Source organism: Melanostigma gelatinosum (assembly GCF_949748355.1).
Source record: "Melanostigma gelatinosum genome assembly, chromosome: 5".
Taxonomy (NCBI): Eukaryota; Metazoa; Chordata; class Actinopteri; order Perciformes; family Zoarcidae; genus Melanostigma; species Melanostigma gelatinosum.
In genome coordinates, this window is record NC_136638.1 from 15446964 (window position 1) to 15466546 (window position 19583).

Genomic DNA, 19583 nt, shown 5'->3' on the forward strand with positions numbered 1-19583 from the left:
ACAGAGCTGCATTGTCTAAGAGACGAGAGCCTGCAGGTTGGCGTTTGTCAGTGAGAGAACACTGATTCACTTTTTCTATTTAATTCATTTTTTACTAGTTTTATAGTCTCTTTCACCAATAGGTGTATAGATAATACATTTTCTGTGTTACATGTTTTACTGCAGGTGTTTAGAGTGTTTCGTCAGCTAAGTGAGGAGCAGAGGAGGATGTCAGAGGGCAGATACAGAAGTGTGTTGCTGGAAGCTGTGCAGGATGCCGTCTACCTCTCTGCCCAGAACCAGGAGCTGCAGGCGGACAACAAACAACTCCGTAAAGGTCAGCGCATGTTCCTTAACCTCTGGCTGTTGTGTTGGTGATAGAACTCCCACTAACCTCTAAAAGGTCAAATGTTGCAGATACGATTTTCTCTTTTACATTCGTTTTTCTTTTACAGCATTGGGCGAGTTAAAGGATACTCTAGCTGTGCGAGGTGATCCTACGGCTGAACTGTTCTCCCAACAACATTGAATGTATGACAGACGTTTCTCGATCAGTGTGCTCAATGCAAATCATTAGAAATAAAACTGGTTTAGACAGTTTATTGGTTATCATGAACACTTTGATAGGCACTTTGACATTGTTCTTGAAATACGAAAATCTAAATTACACTAGCAGCACTCTTCAGAAATTCTTAACTGAAGATATAATAATTCATAGTAAAATTGTGAATTCAATTTAAAATGTAATTGTCAAAGTAGTTTTCAGCTGACAAATGTTCACACATGGTCTGTTGTTACACATGGAAATATGTGTTGGCTTCTAGAAGGCAGAAAACAAATGTACCGACTGTAATGAGTTCACTGGGCCGTGTGGTTCGGTTATTAACTATCTGTAGTACATGAAAGCTGCCAGTCCAATCATTGAAATGGGTAGGAGGAAAAGAGGTGTGAGCTGCAGCCCCAAGATGGCCCAAGACAACAGAGCGTTCACCAGCATGGAGCAGGAAATGACAAACAGTCTGGTGATCCCGCTGCCGTGCTTGAGCACCACAGACATCAGAAGTCCGTTAGCTGCCTGCCCTGCTATAATGACCCAAACCACCCCCGAGTATCCCTCCAGAAAGCCCTTTTCACCTGCTGCAAAGGAGAAGGAGGAGATAGCCACACCAAACACATAGAGGTAGAGATTCTGCAAGCTGAGGGGCAGCTTCTGGCTCTTCAGCACCCTCTCTGTGTAAACTGCTGCAAGCCCTGAAACACAGCAGTACACCAGCACAAGGAAAAGCCCCCAAGCTGTGATATGAAGCCTGGGACCTTCCTCAGCGTCGGCCTTCTCGGGGTCCCCTAGATCCAGGCTGCTGTAGCTGTGACACACCCCTGCACCCACGAGAAGCCCCACAGCCAGCCACTGAGAGGGTCGGAGCCTCTTGCCCAGGCAGAGGGAGTACAACAGGGCCGTGGAGGCAATTTTCAGGTTAGAGAGGACTTGGTATGAGCTTGGGTCCATGTAGGCCTGCATGAGAACCACCAGGTTGTTGTTTAGGGCGTAGAGCATCGCAGGGACTGCATAAGGGGCCACACGGACTAGAGGTGGAACAGCATGTAAGGCGGATGTACCCCCGGTTGAAACGAGAGTCGCCAGAGAAATCAGGAGTTTGGATAACTCAATCATTACCACACATGACGAGGGGTTGAAAGGGACTGCACCGTCTACCTTGGTGAGAGAGATGAGCGGTGCATGAGAGCCATAGATGAGGACCATCAGTCCAAAGAGGACACCCCACAGAGTCCTTTTCACCCACCGTCTCCTAATCCTTACTGGGGAACCGGGCCCCACATTCTGGATCACAATCATCCTCAATGAAAATAAACAATTTCTCCCAATATTAATACGAGTTACAGTGCAAAAAAACACAACTCACTTTTGGCTATTTTTTGTATTAAATGAGCCTCAACCATTTAAATATCTACTTTAAAATACTTGTGCATTATTCTCTTAACATTAAAACCTCAAAAGTCTTCCATTCTGTGAAAACATCACACAGACACAAGCAGCAGTATTTAACTGAACCCAGAACAAAAATAATAATCAGCAAATAAAAAACAACAGGCTTTTACTTTGAAATGCCAGTTGTATCATTATATCCATAGTCCAGTCAAGGCAGAAATCTTGAAGGCTGATCCGTCAAAAGCCACCGACAAAGACAGCAGCTGCAACACTATTCCTCTCTCTTGTGCCCTTCATCTCAATGAAAAGAATATCAGTCAGCCCGGATTATTTTGGTCCTTTTCTAATGCTGTTCATATATTCTTTCACGGTCCTTTCAATGTTGGGCACTTGATAGTTCTGTGCCGAGTAAATGCCAGTGATCGTTCCCAGCAGCACTCCCAGGAAGGCAGAGGAGCGTAGCTTGGCCACCACATAGCCGGCCAGAAAGCCCTTCAGAAACGGAGATCCCAACACCGAGCTTCCCTTCAACATTAAGAGAATGAGAGAATTTTAAGCACAGTCCTAGCGCAGAAACAGGACGAACAGATGGGTGAATAAACATTGAACATATTTACCAGTTAGATATCACAATCAAAACAGCCTATTGTCAACAATGGAACACAAAATAATCATAGGGACAAATAAACTCCATCACCTTCAGTGTGGGGAAATGCATTATAATTTCAAAAATACAAAAGGGTAAATAAATCAAATGTTTGTGCTTATTTACATTTGGTAAAGGTTGGTAGACGAGGGGAAACTCCTTTTTCACAACAGCTGAAAACAATTTAAATGATCTCACCACTGGCGTGGTAATAATCAGGGGCAACTTGAACAACTTACCTGAGGAATTCCTACAGACACCTCGCTCTCTACTCGTCTCTGGATCTCCTCCAACTGATTCTTGAGTCGTGTCAGGTCTTTTAACTGTTTCAGAGGATCCTATAATAAAAACAATAACTCACATTTTAATTAGGAAACTGCATCAAATTCCAACGTTAATGTAACTGAGGATAGCTAGCGTCACTGTGCATCATAGCCTACAGTTACTGACACAATCTACCACGAGGAGCTTCTGTAACAAACGGCACATTCTCTCGACGTTTGCTTGTTAGCTAATTGCAACACAACTTAACCGGCTCAATGACCGATGAAGTTTAATTAGAAGCGATTATCGCCACGGTAACTTTATTTTTTTTTAAAGCCAATTGCCGCTGAGAGGACCCGTTTTTCGTCCTCTTATATCAGTTACTGTCATCTGACGAAACATGAAGTTAAAACATTTAAAAACCAGAACACAGTAACTCACTCACCTTGTCACCCGCCATTTTTGCTCAGCAGGATGATCGGTGTTCGACTCTTAAGCCTGGGACACTTATTTTTGCTTAAACTCGATTCATTTGGCCTGGGGTTTTGTATCAGTGTGCCCGCAGTTTTGTTTTATAGGATAAAATAAGATGATTGTATGATAAATACAATACTCGTCTGTGACTTGTTGCCTTTATTTTGCAGTTTAAAATATCTGTTTAATTTTCCACACTGACACTAATAATTTTAGTGGCATACCATAATAGACCCTGGATTAGTGGGTTGTACCCGGTACCAACATGTTGAGGTAACTTCATTTGTAAACTGCTTTTGGATAAAAGCGTCAGCTAATGTAATATAAAACAGGTGAGGGGGGGAAATAAACAACACCTATAACGCCTCTGGACGCACGCGACGCGTTACTTTCACGTGTCAAAAACGTCTTCCGTGATTGGCCCGTACTTATTTATTCCGGCATTTGATTGGTTGAAGATCATGGCAACAAACCGCCATGTTTTTACAAGTCGACGAGAATGGAGGCTACTTTACAGACATTTATGCATCGCAACTCCTGATTTAATATGAAGTATAGGCGAATTCCAGCATTACTTACCGTCGGCACAATTCCTGACTTTGTCGGCGACTTCTAACGGTTGTTCAGAGCAGTTTGTAGAGCTTCGGGTCATCGTAGGTAAGGCTTCAATAAGAAGGCATTTCATTGGATAACTCACGGACTGTGCAGGCAGTATAAGCACGCGCGATTAAACCTACTTTTGAAGCAGGGAAGGACCAGTAAATTTAACGTGTTTGTCTCCCAAGAGCCCTATGCGTGACAAGTTTCCATGATATTTAAGTTTGACTCAGATACTTTTGTGCTATATTCTCTCTGCATGAAGTTACAGCCCGTAGTCAAATTGCCCTTCTTTCTGTGGCTTTTATTAGACCATGTGTCTCTGTTAGCCTCTTATAGGCTGAAATATAGCTACCCACTGAGCTATGATCAACTTCAGAAATCCAGTTCTGTCATTGATGTTTACAATTAATGCTGCTCAATTATGTGCCTGCTGTATGGTCTACAAATGAGGGGGTTAAAAGCATATTATGCAAAAGCAATATATATTTAATAAACCCATATTTTGCTAAAATTGATGCAGTCTGATACAACATCCCTGCAAGAAACTCTACTTTCACGAAGGCTCAAACATAAACAACCAACTAATACTATTTTTCATACTATTTTTCAAGTTTGCCCGAGATCTTTGGAGATCATGGAGAAAGTGGAGGTGTTTGAGGTTGTGAAAGTGACTGAGGAGGTGGAGAGCTACTACAGTCAAATGGAGGTGACTATTCCAAAAAAGAGGAAGAGCAAAGCTCAAGAAGACAGTGTTGAGAAACCTAAGAAGCCTAGGTAAAGTCTAACGGACTGTCACACACAGCTGCTACAATATCATGAAGCAAAGTATGGCCCTTTCTTAAAAAGGGATCGGGTCTCTAAAAATAAAATATCTCAGCCACTGTCATGTACTGATTGAAGATGTGGAATGTCTCTGTCTGTATTTCTGTCTTAGGTCTGCCTACCTGCTATACTACTTTGATGTTCATCAGATTATGCAAAAGGAAATCCCGAATCTACCACAGTCGGAGATCAACAAGAGAATCAGCGAGAGCTGGAAAAGGCTCAGCGTAGCTGAGAAAGGCTACTATCTGGAGAAGGCCAAGTCCGAGAAAGAGGGCGCAGACACTGTAAGCTGCAAACTTGTTTTACATAAACACACATGGAGCCTTTTAATAAAACCTCCTCATGTTAATAACATCAGAATAAACTTGCCTGTTGCCTGTTAAAATGTTTATTTTTGATATATTTCAATGGTCACAATCTCTTTACTGTTTTTTTGCAGTAAAATTATGTTTCCTAGTTTCCAAGAGATACTCAATCAAGGTGATGCCAAGTAAAACACAACACATTTTAAACAATTTCATGATCGTTAATCACCTAAATGATCAAAAAGTGCAAAACAATTAGCAGAAAACTCGATGATAAACTGAACATACGATGATAAACAAGTCATTCTGATACCTGCAGGGATAGTAATGAATATTCTGTTGCATCAGTACAACCTGCAGCTGTAAATTCATGATCGTGACAAGCCAAGCCAATCTTTATGAAAATGTTTTCCAACAATGGAGTGCTTGATTTTGTATTGGCTCTTGAGGATATCAGAGTCCTTCTGTATGATTATGCGCTGCGCTCATGTAATCAATTGGCTTGATTTAATTCGTAATGAATACATTTGGCTCATGTAACTGCAGATGAAGTCAGGAATAAGTGACCCATTAACATCAAGAACCACAGCGCAGATAAACTGTTGTCTCAACAGTGGCCTAACTCACTGGAGTCTAGTATAATGTCAATGTGATGGATCTATGGAAAGCTAAGAACAATATTCTCGATTGTGCTTCTTCCTCAGTCGTCTCTCAGCCCCTCCAAAGACCTGCCAGGCTTCCGCAAAATCCTCCCCAGAGCCAGTTACTTTCTCTTGTCCAAAGGCTGCTCCTCAAATCAGCAGCTGGGAGGCTCTCAGTCAGAGGTGAGCTCGGAGTCTCTGGACTCTCCAGTGGAGGGAGGCCTGTCTTCCGTCTCTCTCCCCCAAGAGCCCCAGTTCACACCTCTTGAGTTGGACAGCGAGGTGGAGCTTTCCGAGCAGCCCGTTGATGTCGACGACATAGCAAAGGAAACAGAAGTGGCGTCTAATCCCACAGTCCCCCAAGGCATCCCTCGCTGCTCATCCTCCTCTGTCTCATGCAAAGCCCCGTCCTCTCCAGACGCCCACGTCTCACAGGGCTCTGGTGGTCTTACAGCAAATGGGGTCACTCTGAAAGGAAAGGAGACCAGAGTTACTGGTAGTGGTTATGGTGGGGCGATGGTGCAGCAGATACAGGGGGAAACGACACATGTGGTTTCCATCGTACCCACACAGGTGAGACCCAAATGTCTTACTACCACTTAGCAGAATGAGCTCAATTTACTCAAGAATTATTGAGTATTTTAATCTCATAAAGCTGTTTCAACTAATGCAGTGGAGTGATTTGTCCATCTCTTCAGAACCTGCTGGAGGCCAAGTCTTTGCCAGGTGTCAGCTCTGTGGGCCCAGTGATGATGGTCTCTGTCGGAGCCAGCACAGAACAAAGTGCCAAACCTTCCTATAAAATGGTAAGTACCCACATTATTCATCTCCTTTATGAGTGTCAGAACTGAAATCGGCAAGCATAGAGTCTACACACAGAAACAAACCTCCATGATTTGCTCTTTTTCTGCAGTCTGTTAAGACATATACCCGAAGAGGTCGAGGGAGGTGTCTAAACCCTGGATGTTCGTTTGTGTATGTCACCCGCCACAAGCCACCAAAGTGTCCTAAATGTGGGAGCCACTTGGGTGGAAAATGGATACCTGCTGTAAGTATCAAACAACATCTGCACCGACCGTTTGGGATGCTGAAACTTATACGAACATCTAAGAGTTGCACAAAGATTCAGCTTTCACCTGCGGCTCAAGTCCTTTAACTTTGTCTGCATGTTTATGTTAGGTGAAGAAGACACAAGAGAAAGAACCAGCGTCCAAGCAATTGCCCCAGAAAGCTGGACCCAAGACTAATGAAAGCTGCCAAGCCACACCTCCCCCGGCTCAGGAGGGGAATGCAGATGTCCGTGAAACAAACGCCGCTGGGAGCAAAAAAGTAGGGCAAGTTCAACGGTGCTCCAGAAAGCAGCGTGCAGTTCCAGCTGCTAAGCCACCAGAGGGCAGCAGCACCAAGGAGCAAACAAAGTAAGCACCCACGACATTTTAATGCCAGTTTTTTAATCGTGTTCTGTTTGCCACATGGATCCCGACAGCATGTTGACCATGTGGACTGTGACAGCTGTGTGAAAACTGCTGTATTTGCAGATTAGTGTAAATATTTACATTACTTGCTATACGTGTCATAAATAGTTTAAAATATTTTTTTTGAAATGCTGAGCTGTATAAAAGTGTGGGACGCCTTCAGTTAACCCGAAAATATGGATGGAATACGTTTATAATGAGCATTTTGTTTTTGCACCATAGGTCTTTCTCAAAATTACTCTTTCATATATTGTTGCAAATATACAAGCACAGCTGATATGACTGAAATCTGCTTTGTTGCAGCATTAAAGAACATAGAAATCTTTCATAATTTCAATAAAGTCTTCTAATCGGCGGTTTGGACTGTATCCATTCTTCTGTGATAGTTTTCTTACTTGTAGCCAAAAGTATTTTAAACAAATATTTCTCTCACTGAAGTATATTGCAGCTGTTTTGATGATTGTGTGCATCTCACTTGATGTACTTTCCTGCTGTCATTGAGTAGACGGATGAAAGTCTGTCTTCAGAGCACGACGGTCCACGGTCAAGACCGAAGCAATGCTACTGTTCAAAAGAGGCCCGTGAGACCCATCCTTCCTGCCTACTACAACACAGGTGCGATAAAACATACAGCACACAGGCAACATCGGTCTGAGCGTTGAATTCAGCTGTTATCATGTGGTTCTATTTCATCCTTACTGACCGCCAGAGGCAGTGCTTAACACTGGATGTATCCCGTCTCGCGCATGCGCAGGTCGAATATTTATATCAACAAAGTCACGTGTGACCTCGGATGACCACCGTCATCTATAAGTTCCGGTGTCATCCTGAGCTCAGTCCTTTTTTTCTTCTCGCGTCGCAGGTTAGCTACCATGGTAGCTTAAACAAGGATGTGTCTACGATCAAGACATATTAGAGCTCGTCGCTGTAGCCTTGTGACTACCGGTCGGAGTTGCGGTTCTCTCGCCCTCCAAAGGCTGCGACGAGCTGTCCCTCTTCGGAGGGAACGGTGTGTTCGCCGTTCGGACATCGAGCCCCGGACTGGTGGCCGCCCCTATCATCGGTCGTCACCAGTCTGATAAGGGTCAGCTAAGTCGTGATGACAGCAATCGGTAAGATCGATTAACATTGTTTTCTATAACAGTTGTTTGTTCCACGGTTGGCAGAGCGCTTCCGCTCTAGTAATCGAGTGGCGCGCTAACGAGAGCGTAGAATTACGCTGTCGGCCCGCCCTTCACAGTGTTACGGCTATCACAGTTAGCAGAGTGTTCCTGCTCAGGCAAACTTTGTGAGACACTAGTCCGCATTGGCGTTGTGTACATGGAGATTTAATCTTTACATCTGACGTAATTCGCAGTTAGCAGTGTCTTCACTCAGGCTAACTTGGATGCTAGCTGGCTAGCTAAACAAAGCTGATACTGGGGCTGTAGCCATCAACTTTGTATCCTTACAGCTGTCACAGTTAACAGAGCGTCCTCGCTCAGGTTAACTCAGTGGGAAACTAGCTAAAACAAAAGCTGATACTGGGACTGCGTCCATCAACTTTGTATCCTTACGGCTGTCACAGTTAACAGAGCTGTCACAGTTAACAGAGCGTCCTCGCTCAGGTTAACTCAGTGGGAAACTAGCTAAACAGAGCTGATACTGGGACTGCGTCCATCAACTTTGTATCCTTACGGCTGTCACAGTTAACAGAGCGTCCTCGCTCAGGTTAACTCAGTGGAAAACTAGCTAAACAAAGCTGATACTGGGGCTGTAGCCATCAACTTTGTATCCTTACAGCTGTCACAGTTAACAGAGCGTCCTCGCTCAGGTTAACTCAGTGGGAAACTAGCTAAACAAAAGCTGAGACTGGGACTGCGTCCAGCAACTTTGTATCCTTACGGCTGTCACAGTTAACAGAGCGTCCTCGCTCAGGTTAACTCAGTGGGAAACTAGATAAACAAAGCTGGTACTGGGGCTGTGGCCATCAACTTTGTAGCATTACAACGATCACAGTTAGCGGAATGTGCTCGCTCAGGCTAACTCGGTGAATGCTAGTTGTACTAAATCAGCATTGAGGTTGTGCCCATGGATGGTTTTGACGCATTACGGCTGTCGAGTTCGCTCCGGCTAACTAGAAGCTAATACTCGGTGTGTCCATTGATTGTTGTAAACATTATGGACATATCGGTAGCGGATATCAGTTAGCAGAGTGCCCTCGCTCAGGCTAACTGGTAGCACACCAAGAGTTACAGCGCCTGTCCAAGTGGAGAGTGTCCTCGCACTGTAAGGACTGTGGGTTTTTTTGTCCGTTTTCACAGTAGCAGAGTGCTCTCGCTCAAGCTAACTGGTGGGACACCAATATCTGCAGCAGCTGTCTTAGTGAAGAGTGTCCTCGCTCCCCTCTCACTGTAAGGACTGTGTTCTTTTTGTCCGTTTTTCACAGTAGCAGAGTGCTCTCGCTCAAGCTAACTGGTGGGACACCAATATCGGCAGCAACTAGTTTAGTGAGGAGTGTCCTCGCCCCTCTCACTATAAGGACTTTGCCTGACCTGTTTCCACAGTGGCAGAGTGCTCTCGCTCAAGCTAACTGGTGGGACACCAATATCGGCAGCAACTATCTTAGTGAAGAGTGTCCTCGCTCCCCTCTCACTGTACGGACTGTGGTCTGTTTTGTCCGTTTTTACGGTAACAGAGTGCTCTCGCTCAAGCTAACTGGGGGGACACTAATATCTGCAGCAACTATCTTAGTGAAGAGAGTGGGCTTAGAGAGTGTCCTCGCCCCTCTCACTATAAGGACTTTGCCTGACCTGTTTCCGCAGTTGCAGAGTGCTCTCGCTCAGGCTAACTGGTGGGTCACCAATATCCGCAGCGGCTGGCTAAGGGAAGAGTGTCCGAAGGATCACTCGCCACTGACTGCCCCCTGCCTGTTCTCTCAACCTTCAGCAGAGCGCTCTCGCTCGGACTGATTGGGAATTCCGCATAAACTAGTGGGACAAGGGTTCCACCAGAATCGCGGCCATGTTCAACTCTCCCGGCTGTAGGACCTGTATAGCTCCTCTTCAGCCGGAGGACGGCCCTGACCTCTTGCCCTAGCAGGGAGAACCCAGGCAGGACCTGCGGCATCACGCCTTGAGCAGTAAGGTCTGCTAGGCTGGCCGAAGTGGAACACCTGATGCGGGAGGTCTACCTCCCCCTGTCAGGGCAGCTGAATCCAGACCAACCTACCCTGGTCATTGGTATGGCGCTTGCACGCCGGGCATACACAGCAGCTGGAGCATCCACCTGTGAGTGCCTTCTTCAGGCACCTTCCCGCCCTCACCACCTTTTCTGTTCCTCCCTCCGAGGAATATCTGAGGGAGTTGCGTGCATGGTGGAGACACCAGGGCTCTCTCCCGCCTTACATCAGACCATGCAGGAGGTGGCAAATCTGGCCTTGCACGTATGCCAGCCAGTTCGACGACTATGGCGTCCATCAGTTTCCCCTGAGGAGACTCTGAGGCCCGATGCCAGGTGCCCTCGACCCAATGTCGGGTCAAAGATGACCTGCTATCCAGGGCTTAGGACACAGCAGCGCTGTGCACCGTATCGACAACTCCCTCTCCCACCTCATGCTTTCCCTCGCAGATTCTCTGCAGCGGGCTACTTCGACGCTTCTGCTCAGTGATGCTTCATTGCAGGCGTTTGCGCTCATATCGAGGGAACGTGGATGGATGATGTCCACCCTGGTTCAGACTCGCCGCCAGGTTTGGCTGGCGCAGTCACCCCTATCTGAGACATGTAGGAGGACCCTCCATACTGTCCCAGTGGAGCCTGGTGAGCTGTTCGAGTCAGCTGCTGTACAGGCGCTTCAGCGGACTGTTAGAGCTAGCCAGACCTGGCAGCAGTTCTCTGGTCTTTGCAGGGACATGCCTGCACCCCCAGACCTAGGGGTCCCATTTTTGGCCCACAAGGCCGTTTCTCAGCCTCCAGCTTACCCTAGTAGCGCAACAGGCCTCGGCGTCCTGCTGAGAGGCCGGACCGCTACCTATACAACCCTACTTACGTCCCCGTCCCCCCCGGCAGGGGTGCCAGGAGATGTCTCCTGGCCGGCTGTCAGGGTTCTTTCTCCCATCAGCGGATTTCCAAGGGAGAGTGGTGCACGTCTATCGACGCCTGTTCCCATGGTGCGTCACCACAACTTTCAGTCCTGGGTGCTTCCATTCGGACTCTCCCATCTCCCCATGGGTGTCCACAGTGTGTTACTGCTGTCCTTTCCCCCTGCAATCGCAGGGCGTGAACATACTGCCGTACTTAGACGACTGGCTGACCTAGGCGCCGTCCCGGCTTCAGGCGCCACAGGACACTGCTCGCCTTCTCTCACGTGGCCCGGTAGGCCTCAAGGTGAACATGGAGAGGAGCTACCTGAGCCCTTCTCAGAGCATAACCTTCATTAGGGTGGCCCTATGAGGGCCTGTCTGTCGCCCCAGTGCGGATGGCTGAACAGCCTTCACTTGGATGCCAAGTGGCACAGATACAGGGCAATAATATTATCGAAACAGTGTCTATTCATCTATTCACTATCCCCATGGAGGGAGTGCATATCTGGCGAACAGTGTCCCAGGAACCGAGCCCCAGGGGCTCGGTTCCATTCCACCAGGAGATTGTCACAACAGTTACCTGCCTCTCAAGGCGGGTGCAGGGTGACAGAACGGGACAGCCTGGGGGCAGTTGTCTGCTGAAAGACCGCAGGTCCAGGTTCTAGAGCTAGCGCTCGAGCACTTCCTTCCATGTTGAAGGGAAAGCATGTGCTTGTCCGGTGGACAGCACCTCTGCTGTGATTTCCCATGAACTATCGATGGGGCACCAGATCTGCAGAAGTTGCTACGGGGATCACCGTGGCCTTCTGACTTGGGAGGCCCCTCGCCTGACCAGCCTGTGGGCAATGTACCCACCAGGAGAATGGAACAAGGTTGTGGTTTTCCTGTTCCGTTACAAGCCTCCACCGGGAGAGTGGCGGCTGCAGCCAGACGTGTCGACCCACTGCCCCCACTGGGTCTCCCTGACGGAGGACCAGCCCTCTGGGTCAAGATGCCCTGGCTCACACGTGGCCAGAGGATCTTCTTTATGCCTTTCCACCATTCCCTCTGCTTTTGCTGTAAGCTTGTCAGAGTTCTTCCCCGACAGGAGGGATCTCCTGTCGCAACTAGAGGGTCGGATTTGGCATTCCAATCCCTGCCGCCTTCAATTAGGGGTCACGGGAGGGCCCGACCGGATGCTGAGTGGCTGCATAGAACCAGTCTGACGGACTATTCTGAATGCCAGTGCGCGGTCTACCTGCCTGCAGTACAAGAAACAGGTGGAAGCTGTTCTCCGACTAGTGTGCGGCTCAGAACAAGGTCCCAGTACAGCGCCCCGTGCCTGCTGTACTGAGTTTCTACAGTCTCTCCTGGATAAGGGCCGGTCTCCCCTGCATGGGACCTACCCTTGGTACTGGACAGCTTATGCTTGTCCTTTTGAACCCCTGGCACAGGCGGAGCCTAGATGGCTATCAGCAAGACGGTTTTCTCCTTGCTGTCAATTCAGCTCAATGTGGGGGCGAGCTGCATGCCCTATCAGTGGAAGAATCATGTCTGAGGTGGAACTCAGATGGCTTGGGTGTCACTTTCTGGCCTAAGGCAGTGTTTCTCCCAAGGGGGTGGATACGGTCACATATAAACCGGCCTATCCAGCTGGCAAAGTTGACCCCCCCCCCCTCCCCCATCGGGAGAGGAGAGGTCAAGGCTGCTGTGCCCAGTGTGGGCCCTCAGAGCTTATATGGCAGCCACCGCCTGCATAGTCAGTTATGGTGAGCCTAAGAAGGGCTGTGCTCCTTTTTAAGGGAAAAAAGAAAAAACGGCACCTGTCCCACTGGATAGTGGAGGCCATTGCCGATACATACAAGGCGAGCGGCTGCGCTCGGCCATCCGGGGTGAAGGGTCACTACCAAGAGTGTCTCCACACCGAGGGCAAGCCTGAGTGGTGTGCCTGTGGGGGATACATGTGCGGCGGCCTCATGGGCATCGCCGAGCACATTCACCAAACACTACAGAGTTAACGTTGCCGGCCCTCACCCACTGGGGAGGGTTCTTGGCCAATTTTCTCTGCCGGAGCTATAAGGGGTAGTTACTGTGCTTCCTCGTGACTCTTTTGGTATAAGTCATCCAGTGTTAAGCACTGCCTCTGGCGGTCAGTAAGGATGAAATAGAACGAAAGTTACGGACGTAACTACGGTTCTATGAATCCTGGATGACCGCCAGAGTTCTTGGTCACTCGGAATCCCGTGAACTCGCGAGAAGATTCCATAGGACTGAGCTCAGGATGACACCGGAACTTATAGATGACGGTGGTCATCCGAGGTCACACGTGACTTTGTTGATATAAATATTCGACCTGCGCATGCGCGAGACGGGATACATCCAGTGTTAAGCACTGCCTCTGGCGGTCATCCAGGATTCATAGAACCGTAGTTACGTCCGTAACTTTCGATTTACATATTGGCTGTTTGTGTTTCCAGGCCGTGCTATGTTCCAGATCATAACTGTCCCACCTGACAAAGTAAAGTTTCGGAGCGCAAACGACAATAATTCATCCACTGGTACTGTGCATCATTTGATTTGTATTATACTTGATTCAATGTAATCTTTCAGTTTGTAGTTTGGATACGGTTTTAGTGTATGTTCAGTCAGTGCTTGTTATTGGCATAATATACTGTATTATACAGAGAGGAAGTGATATAGGTGCCTGCACTTCGTGAGGTCACAGCTCTTAACTGATGTGGTCGTTGTCTAACCACAGCGCCGAGAGAGAGTTTGTCAGGTCTCAAACCCAGCACATTAAAGCAGCTCGGCCAGACGGTCCCGACAACCATAGCAAAGCAGGTGAGCACACACACACACACAAACACACACAAATACAGACAGCAAAGATTCAGATTTGGTCCAATATTGTCTTTTTCTGTCTGTCTTTCGTAGGACTCTTCGGTCCCCGCAGGTGGAAGCCAGCCCATGTCTTCATTGGTTGATAAGGGAGTGAATATCCTGTCATTCATGCCTTTCAAACAACACACCGTTTCCAGCTTTGTCAGTACACTACTATTCTCGTTACACTAAATGTTCCTTTCTAATGTTCCTCTCTAATGTATTTTTGTTTCTGGATATCCCCTCTTATCTTGATTTTGGGGTAATTCTTCCTCTTCTTTGTTCTTTTAGGATCTGGGACTGTCGACAGCTCGAGGAAGGGGTCGATGTAAGAACCCGTCCTGTGACTATATGTACAAGAACAGACACAAACCTGCAGTGTGCCCTAAATGTGGCTGTGAGCTGACTCAGAGGAACGCCAAGGGAACAAAGGTGAAAGCTGACTTCCTTCAGATCGTCCAGAAGTGTAGGATTAGTTTTCAACCGTCTCTCTTGCCCTTGACGCTCCTTATGAGTCTCAGAACAACCGTGGATCCCTGAGCACCTCCTAGCATCAATACATCGCCACTGAAGGCTGATGACAACAGGCCTTTCATGTTAAGTCATTGATCTTTGCTGTAGTAGTAGGACACATAGATGTGGTGTACATCATCTAAAAGCTGGGAACCTGAAGATTCATTTGAGATGCATCTCAGCAGTGTGTCAAGTTGTTCTAGTCATAAATTATAAATACAATTGAATTAAAATAAATTGTGAAGTGTAAAAGGGCTTAGAACATTATGATAGAGCCATATGATGGCCATTGCTCACTATGTCTCATAAGATGTTACAGCAATTTATGGGTGGCTACCATTTGTTACACAGATTTGGTGCTAAATTTACCACTTGCCACTTGAGAATTCATAAAAATTACAAAACAAATCCCCCCAAAATACCAGATGAATTCACTCAGACCTTGAGGAACACCATAGAAACATCCATGCTGTAACTTGGTCTCCCAAAGGTTTGACATTTGGAGATTCCTGCAGGAATTGCAGTTTTCGCCAATTAGACGGTTAGTTCTGCTCTGGTAACTGCTCAGAAACGCTCTTATTGTCAATATACTGAGGAAACCGTACATCTGATGAATGCCCATGGTCTGTTTGTGTTTGTAAAGTTTCATGAAGCTGTGATCCGAGAGCTCACAACAGGTCATTTCACATAGTGGACCTCAAGTTTTAAAAAATGGTCTCACTATGTGAAATGGCTGCTATGGGCACTAACATCTTCACACATGAATGCAATAAGGTCCCCAGTATGCAGAAATATTCAAATATACCATTTTTAGAACAGGCGAAATTACACATTTATACTGCATGTGAATAACTGCAGTCCGGGATTATCATGAAGTGGGTGTGTGGCGCCATAGAATCCATTTTCATTCACATGTTTAGAGATGAGAGGTTAAGGGCCCCCCGTGTTAATTGCAATACCAGTTTTCACTCGTCAACATTCAGCCTAACTCTGGAGCGTTATTCAGCCCCCTTACCAGTATCGTCTCTCTAGCTTTAAGACTGAGCCCGCTAAAGCCTCTTAAAGACAGTAACGTCGGCCATCCCGCGGGTGTCAGAGGGTTAATGGCGATTTCTTTTTTCCTTTTCTCAGTCTGAGACTCTGCTCGATCCGTACCAGACCCTGAGTCCTGCTCAGAAGGACATCCAGCGCCAAAATACCCTGCAGTTACTGCACCGTTCCCTGCAGATTCCTGAGAGCGAGACTGAGCTTCAGGAAATATTGACCCTCATCCAGGAGCTCAACAGTCTCCAGATCGTCTTGGTTCAACCATGTGGACAGGAGCACGAGGACAGCATGGAGACGGAGACGCTGGTAGAGTCTGGGTGGCCTCAGTTCTATGAGTCGGCAGCAACTCACTGTGGCTTGTGTAACTATCCTCTCTTCAAAGGAGATCAGAGGTGAGAAGATGGGTCTCTGTATTCTAACCATCCTGCCTCTGACTTTTGTCGGCCCATACCAACATGTTGTGTTGATGTTCTCCCTAATGTATCCTCATACGTGTGTGTGTGTGTGTGTGCTTGTACATCCTAGTACCATCGCAGGACAAGAGGACGGCTGGCTGCTGACTGAGACGCTGATCCAGACAGCCACTATTCAGCTCAAGGTGTGTCTCAACGTCCAGTGTATGGCTCTGCACAGCTTCACCGACCTACATCCAGGTAAACAACACCACTCACAACAGCTGTTTTTCATCAAGCGTCAAGTACTGAATCCTCACAGGTTTTGCTTACTCTTGGTTCATTGTCCTCCATGTTCGAAGTGATTTGTTCAGAATATCTCAAATCAAATTATGGTTGTACTTCTGGGAATTATGGGCATCGCTTCTTTTTCATAATTTTTGAGAAATACACCGATTGTTTCATGGTGGACGCTTCTGCATAAACAAAAGTGTTGCTGATAAGACTTTTCATCATTTACATTCAGTATTTTGCTGATTGGCCAAAAGGGGGCACCGCAACTATGAACTCAGTGTGTGTCCAGTAAGATCTCACTAAATGGTATTTGTCCTCTTTTCCTTGCGATCGTCTTTTGTCACACATTTCCCCGCTTTTGCACTCTCAGACTAATTTATTTGGAACATGTTTTCAAAATGTTGTACATGTTTTTATGAGAGTGCTGATGAAAACCAGCCAAATAATTGTAACATTAAGATTAAGACGCCAACTTATTATGACATTTAGCTGCTTAATGTGGCTAGTAAATATTTCAGACCCAGCAAACATATATGCAAAACTGCTATTATTATTATTATCATAATAGTATCACTTGTTTTAACAGAAACTTGCTGTTGCTTAGTATAAGACTCAGTCAGTATATATTAGCTGCAGCTTTCCGTACTGTTTTCTCTTATTTGTGAGATGACAGTATAAGTTTTGCTCATGTGTTCATGGTAGCAATGCTCAGTCGCAGTGTAGCAACACGTAACTGTGGGCTGGCCGGATGTCGGCTTTCTCTGTGAATTGATTGTTGATTCTTTTTGTGACAGGTTTGTTCAACATTGGGAACAGACTGCTAGTGAGCATCGACCTGTTTCTGAAGATCAGGACCTGTATCAAACAGGGCCAAGCCCCCCCCCAGGCAGCCAGGACCATACTGGACCACAGCCCCAATCACCCTGGTAAACACTGGACTCAACTCTACATACATGACTTCTGCAACTGTGTTAGATTAATATCTGTCTTTGAACATATTGCCATCTTGTGTCTTCTGTCCGTCAGTCCACTCTCTGAGTCCAGAGGAGACGTCGCAAATCCAAGAGCTCCTCCTGAGTGGCTACTGGGCCTTTGAGTGTCTGACAGTGCGCGATTACAACGACATGATCTGCGGCATTTGTGGTGTTGCCCCCAAACTGGAGATTGCACAGCGATACACAAGCAACGTACTGGAGCTAAAGAATGTGGAGGTGAGAGATCGACGTGGGAAACTAAAGCCCAAAGTAGAGTCACGACAACGTACTTGGAGAGACGGTATCATACAGTATGTGTTCCACGTGTAAAACCTACAGAAAGTAAGCTTGTAAAGATATTGTTTTTATTCTGTCCACAGTTTACTTGGCCTGAGTTTTCAGTCTCGGATGAGGTACACGTGGACGACTTCTGGCTGACCATGGAAAGTGAGGCTATCGAGCAAGCGACTTTCCCCACCGAGATCCCCATCACACGAGTGGATGCTTCTATCATCGCTCCCTTCATTCCCCCGCTGATGAGGAGTCCCACTGTCATCAACACAGAGAAGGACAAGGTCCCGTCACACACGGAGCCGCCCTCCGGTACAGGATTCCTTTAAACCACCGTTAATCCTGCGACTGTGAAATCCTCAGAAGCAAAAGTGATGTGTATTGTTTTAGAGTCTGGAGTAATGGAGATGTGGCTTCATAGAGAATGAGATGACACAAGAGGATTGCATTCAGATGGATGGAATGCTTTGTTTGATACTAGCATGATGACGCAAACGTCATGCGAGGGTTCCAGTTTTAACCTATTGTACGTTAGTGTTACTTGTTGAGTTATTCTCCCATGTGGACCTGATTTACACTGTTTACTGATTTCTGTGAGTTTTTATAAAAGTTTCTTATGTGGACCATAAAAAAAACATACTTTCAGGGAATCGTTCAAAATCTGTTTTAGGAGATCCATCAGTTTTGGTGCGCCTCATTCATGATGGTCAGCTGAGACTCGACAAGGTCGAAGATCACAGTGAGGACGAGCTGAGAACAATGCTGGACCGCTGTGCGGCGAGCATCACCCCGGACTCCACTAAGGTGTGTGTGTGTGTGTGTGTGTGTGTGTGTGTGTGTGTGTGTGTGTGTGTGTGTGTGTGTGTGTGTGTGTGTGTGTGTGTGTGTGTGTGTGTGTGTGTGTGTGTGTGTGTGTGTGTGTGTGTGTGTGTGTGTGTGTGAGAGAAACGGAAAGAGACAATCAAATGTGTTTTCTCGCTCAAGGATAATTCAGCATGTTGGTTTGCGTGCTATAATGGTTGAAAGATGATTTCCTTATTTCTTACTCTGTGTGTTGATCTTCTCTCCGCTCACCTCGGTGTACTCGTATCTGTGTGGGAGCTTACATAAACACGAGCCTCCTTTCTGTCTCCCTCCGAGGTAGAATGAGCTGCTGGCGTCCCTGGTCTCCTTGTACACACTTGTTCATGGTGGCCTCTCCACGGCCCCACAACCCCCTCCACACCTCACCGCTGGCAAGCTGTCCAAGGTCTGCCCCCACAAGGTAAAAACAGCAGCTCGTCATATGTGAAAAACAAATATGTGGCCCCGTTCAGGTCTGGCATTGACATGCGTCTGGGTAAGCAGAGAGGAAATTGAAACTCAAATGTCCCCTGTGTAATCTCAAGGGTCGAGTGTTACTCATCCTTTTCTCTCCCATACCTGTCTCCAGGTGGTGTGCGGCTCTAAGTACTTGGTGAGAGGAGAGACGGCTCGAGACCACGTAGACCTGCTACTGTCCTCCCGCTACTGGCCCCCAGTCTACATCAGTGACTGTGCCCGTCAGGTGGCGCTCTGTGCTGACATGCAGTACCCAGAACAGGCAACCCAGATGTGGGGCAGGAACCAGGGCTGCTTCTCCGACCCTTTCGAAAAGCCAGAGGTGAGTGATTGAAATCAAATCCAATTATCTGTCAAGGAACTTAACTTGTGCTGGTTAGAATTCAAAACTGAAAAAAATCAAGTCCCGATCAGTTTTATTTTAACGTAAAAACAGGTTTATTTACATATAAGAGTGACTCAATTTATTATAATATAAAGTTTCTCTGTATTTCCAAACATTAGTCTTTTTTTTTTAAACAAATGTAGGTTTAGAGTTAGATCTGTCAATTCAGCACAAGTAGAAGCAGGATTCAATTTTGGTTTCTTTTGAGCTTGGCTGTTTTACATACAGTATAAGAGATCACAGACCAAGCCTCTAATACAGAACATGTGTTTATATCAGGAAGACTGTCT

The 19583-nt window shown here is 46.7% G+C and overlaps 3 protein-coding genes across 3 annotated transcripts in view; 1 reads left to right on the forward strand and 2 right to left on the reverse strand.

The window, feature by feature from the left end:
- Nucleotides 1-608: 608 nt before the first annotated feature.
- LOC306777116 (putative UDP-sugar transporter protein SLC35A4) lies at nt 609-1842 on the reverse strand. The gene has a single exon (XM_079268094.1). It carries the CDS (start codon nt 1832-1834, stop codon nt 866-868), a length of 969 nt encoding a protein of 322 aa, XP_079124220.1. The 5' UTR covers nt 1835-1842; the 3' UTR covers nt 609-865.
- Nucleotides 1843-2253: 411 nt separating this feature from the next.
- Nucleotides 2254-3297, reverse strand: LOC306777866 (SLC35A4 upstream microprotein-like; the record flags this gene model as incomplete). The annotated part of the gene is made up of 3 exons (XM_079269173.1): nt 2254-2452; nt 2813-2911; nt 3283-3297. 3 exons carry the CDS (start codon nt 3295-3297, stop codon nt 2255-2257), a joined length of 312 nt encoding a protein of 103 aa, XP_079125299.1. The 3' UTR covers nt 2254.
- Nucleotides 3298-3823: 526 nt separating this feature from the next.
- hmgxb3 (HMG box domain containing 3) overlaps nt 3824-19583 on the forward strand; it is a 17414-nt gene continuing 1654 nt past the window's right edge. The window contains exons 1-20 of the mRNA XM_079269032.1: nt 3824-3968; nt 4523-4685; nt 4846-5020; nt 5746-6255; nt 6381-6488; nt 6596-6730; nt 6862-7100; nt 7663-7772; nt 13675-13755; nt 13956-14038; nt 14132-14239; nt 14369-14509; nt 15722-16029; nt 16163-16290; nt 17118-17249; nt 17350-17534; nt 17678-17900; nt 18259-18392; nt 18733-18852; nt 19021-19230. Of these exons, the coding sequence (XP_079125158.1) occupies nt 4546-4685; nt 4846-5020; nt 5746-6255; nt 6381-6488; nt 6596-6730; nt 6862-7100; nt 7663-7772; nt 13675-13755; nt 13956-14038; nt 14132-14239; nt 14369-14509; nt 15722-16029; nt 16163-16290; nt 17118-17249; nt 17350-17534; nt 17678-17900; nt 18259-18392; nt 18733-18852; nt 19021-19230 (3270 nt within the window). The 5' untranslated portion in view covers nt 3824-3968; nt 4523-4545. The remainder of the gene's footprint in view (nt 3969-4522; nt 4686-4845; nt 5021-5745; nt 6256-6380; nt 6489-6595; nt 6731-6861; nt 7101-7662; nt 7773-13674; nt 13756-13955; nt 14039-14131; nt 14240-14368; nt 14510-15721; nt 16030-16162; nt 16291-17117; nt 17250-17349; nt 17535-17677; nt 17901-18258; nt 18393-18732; nt 18853-19020; nt 19231-19583) is intronic.

Coding starts and splice junctions, on each gene's coding strand:
- LOC306777116 (XM_079268094.1), bottom strand. CDS start 1,834: ATGATTGTGATCCAGAATGTGGGGCCCGGTTCCCCAGTAAGGATTAGG.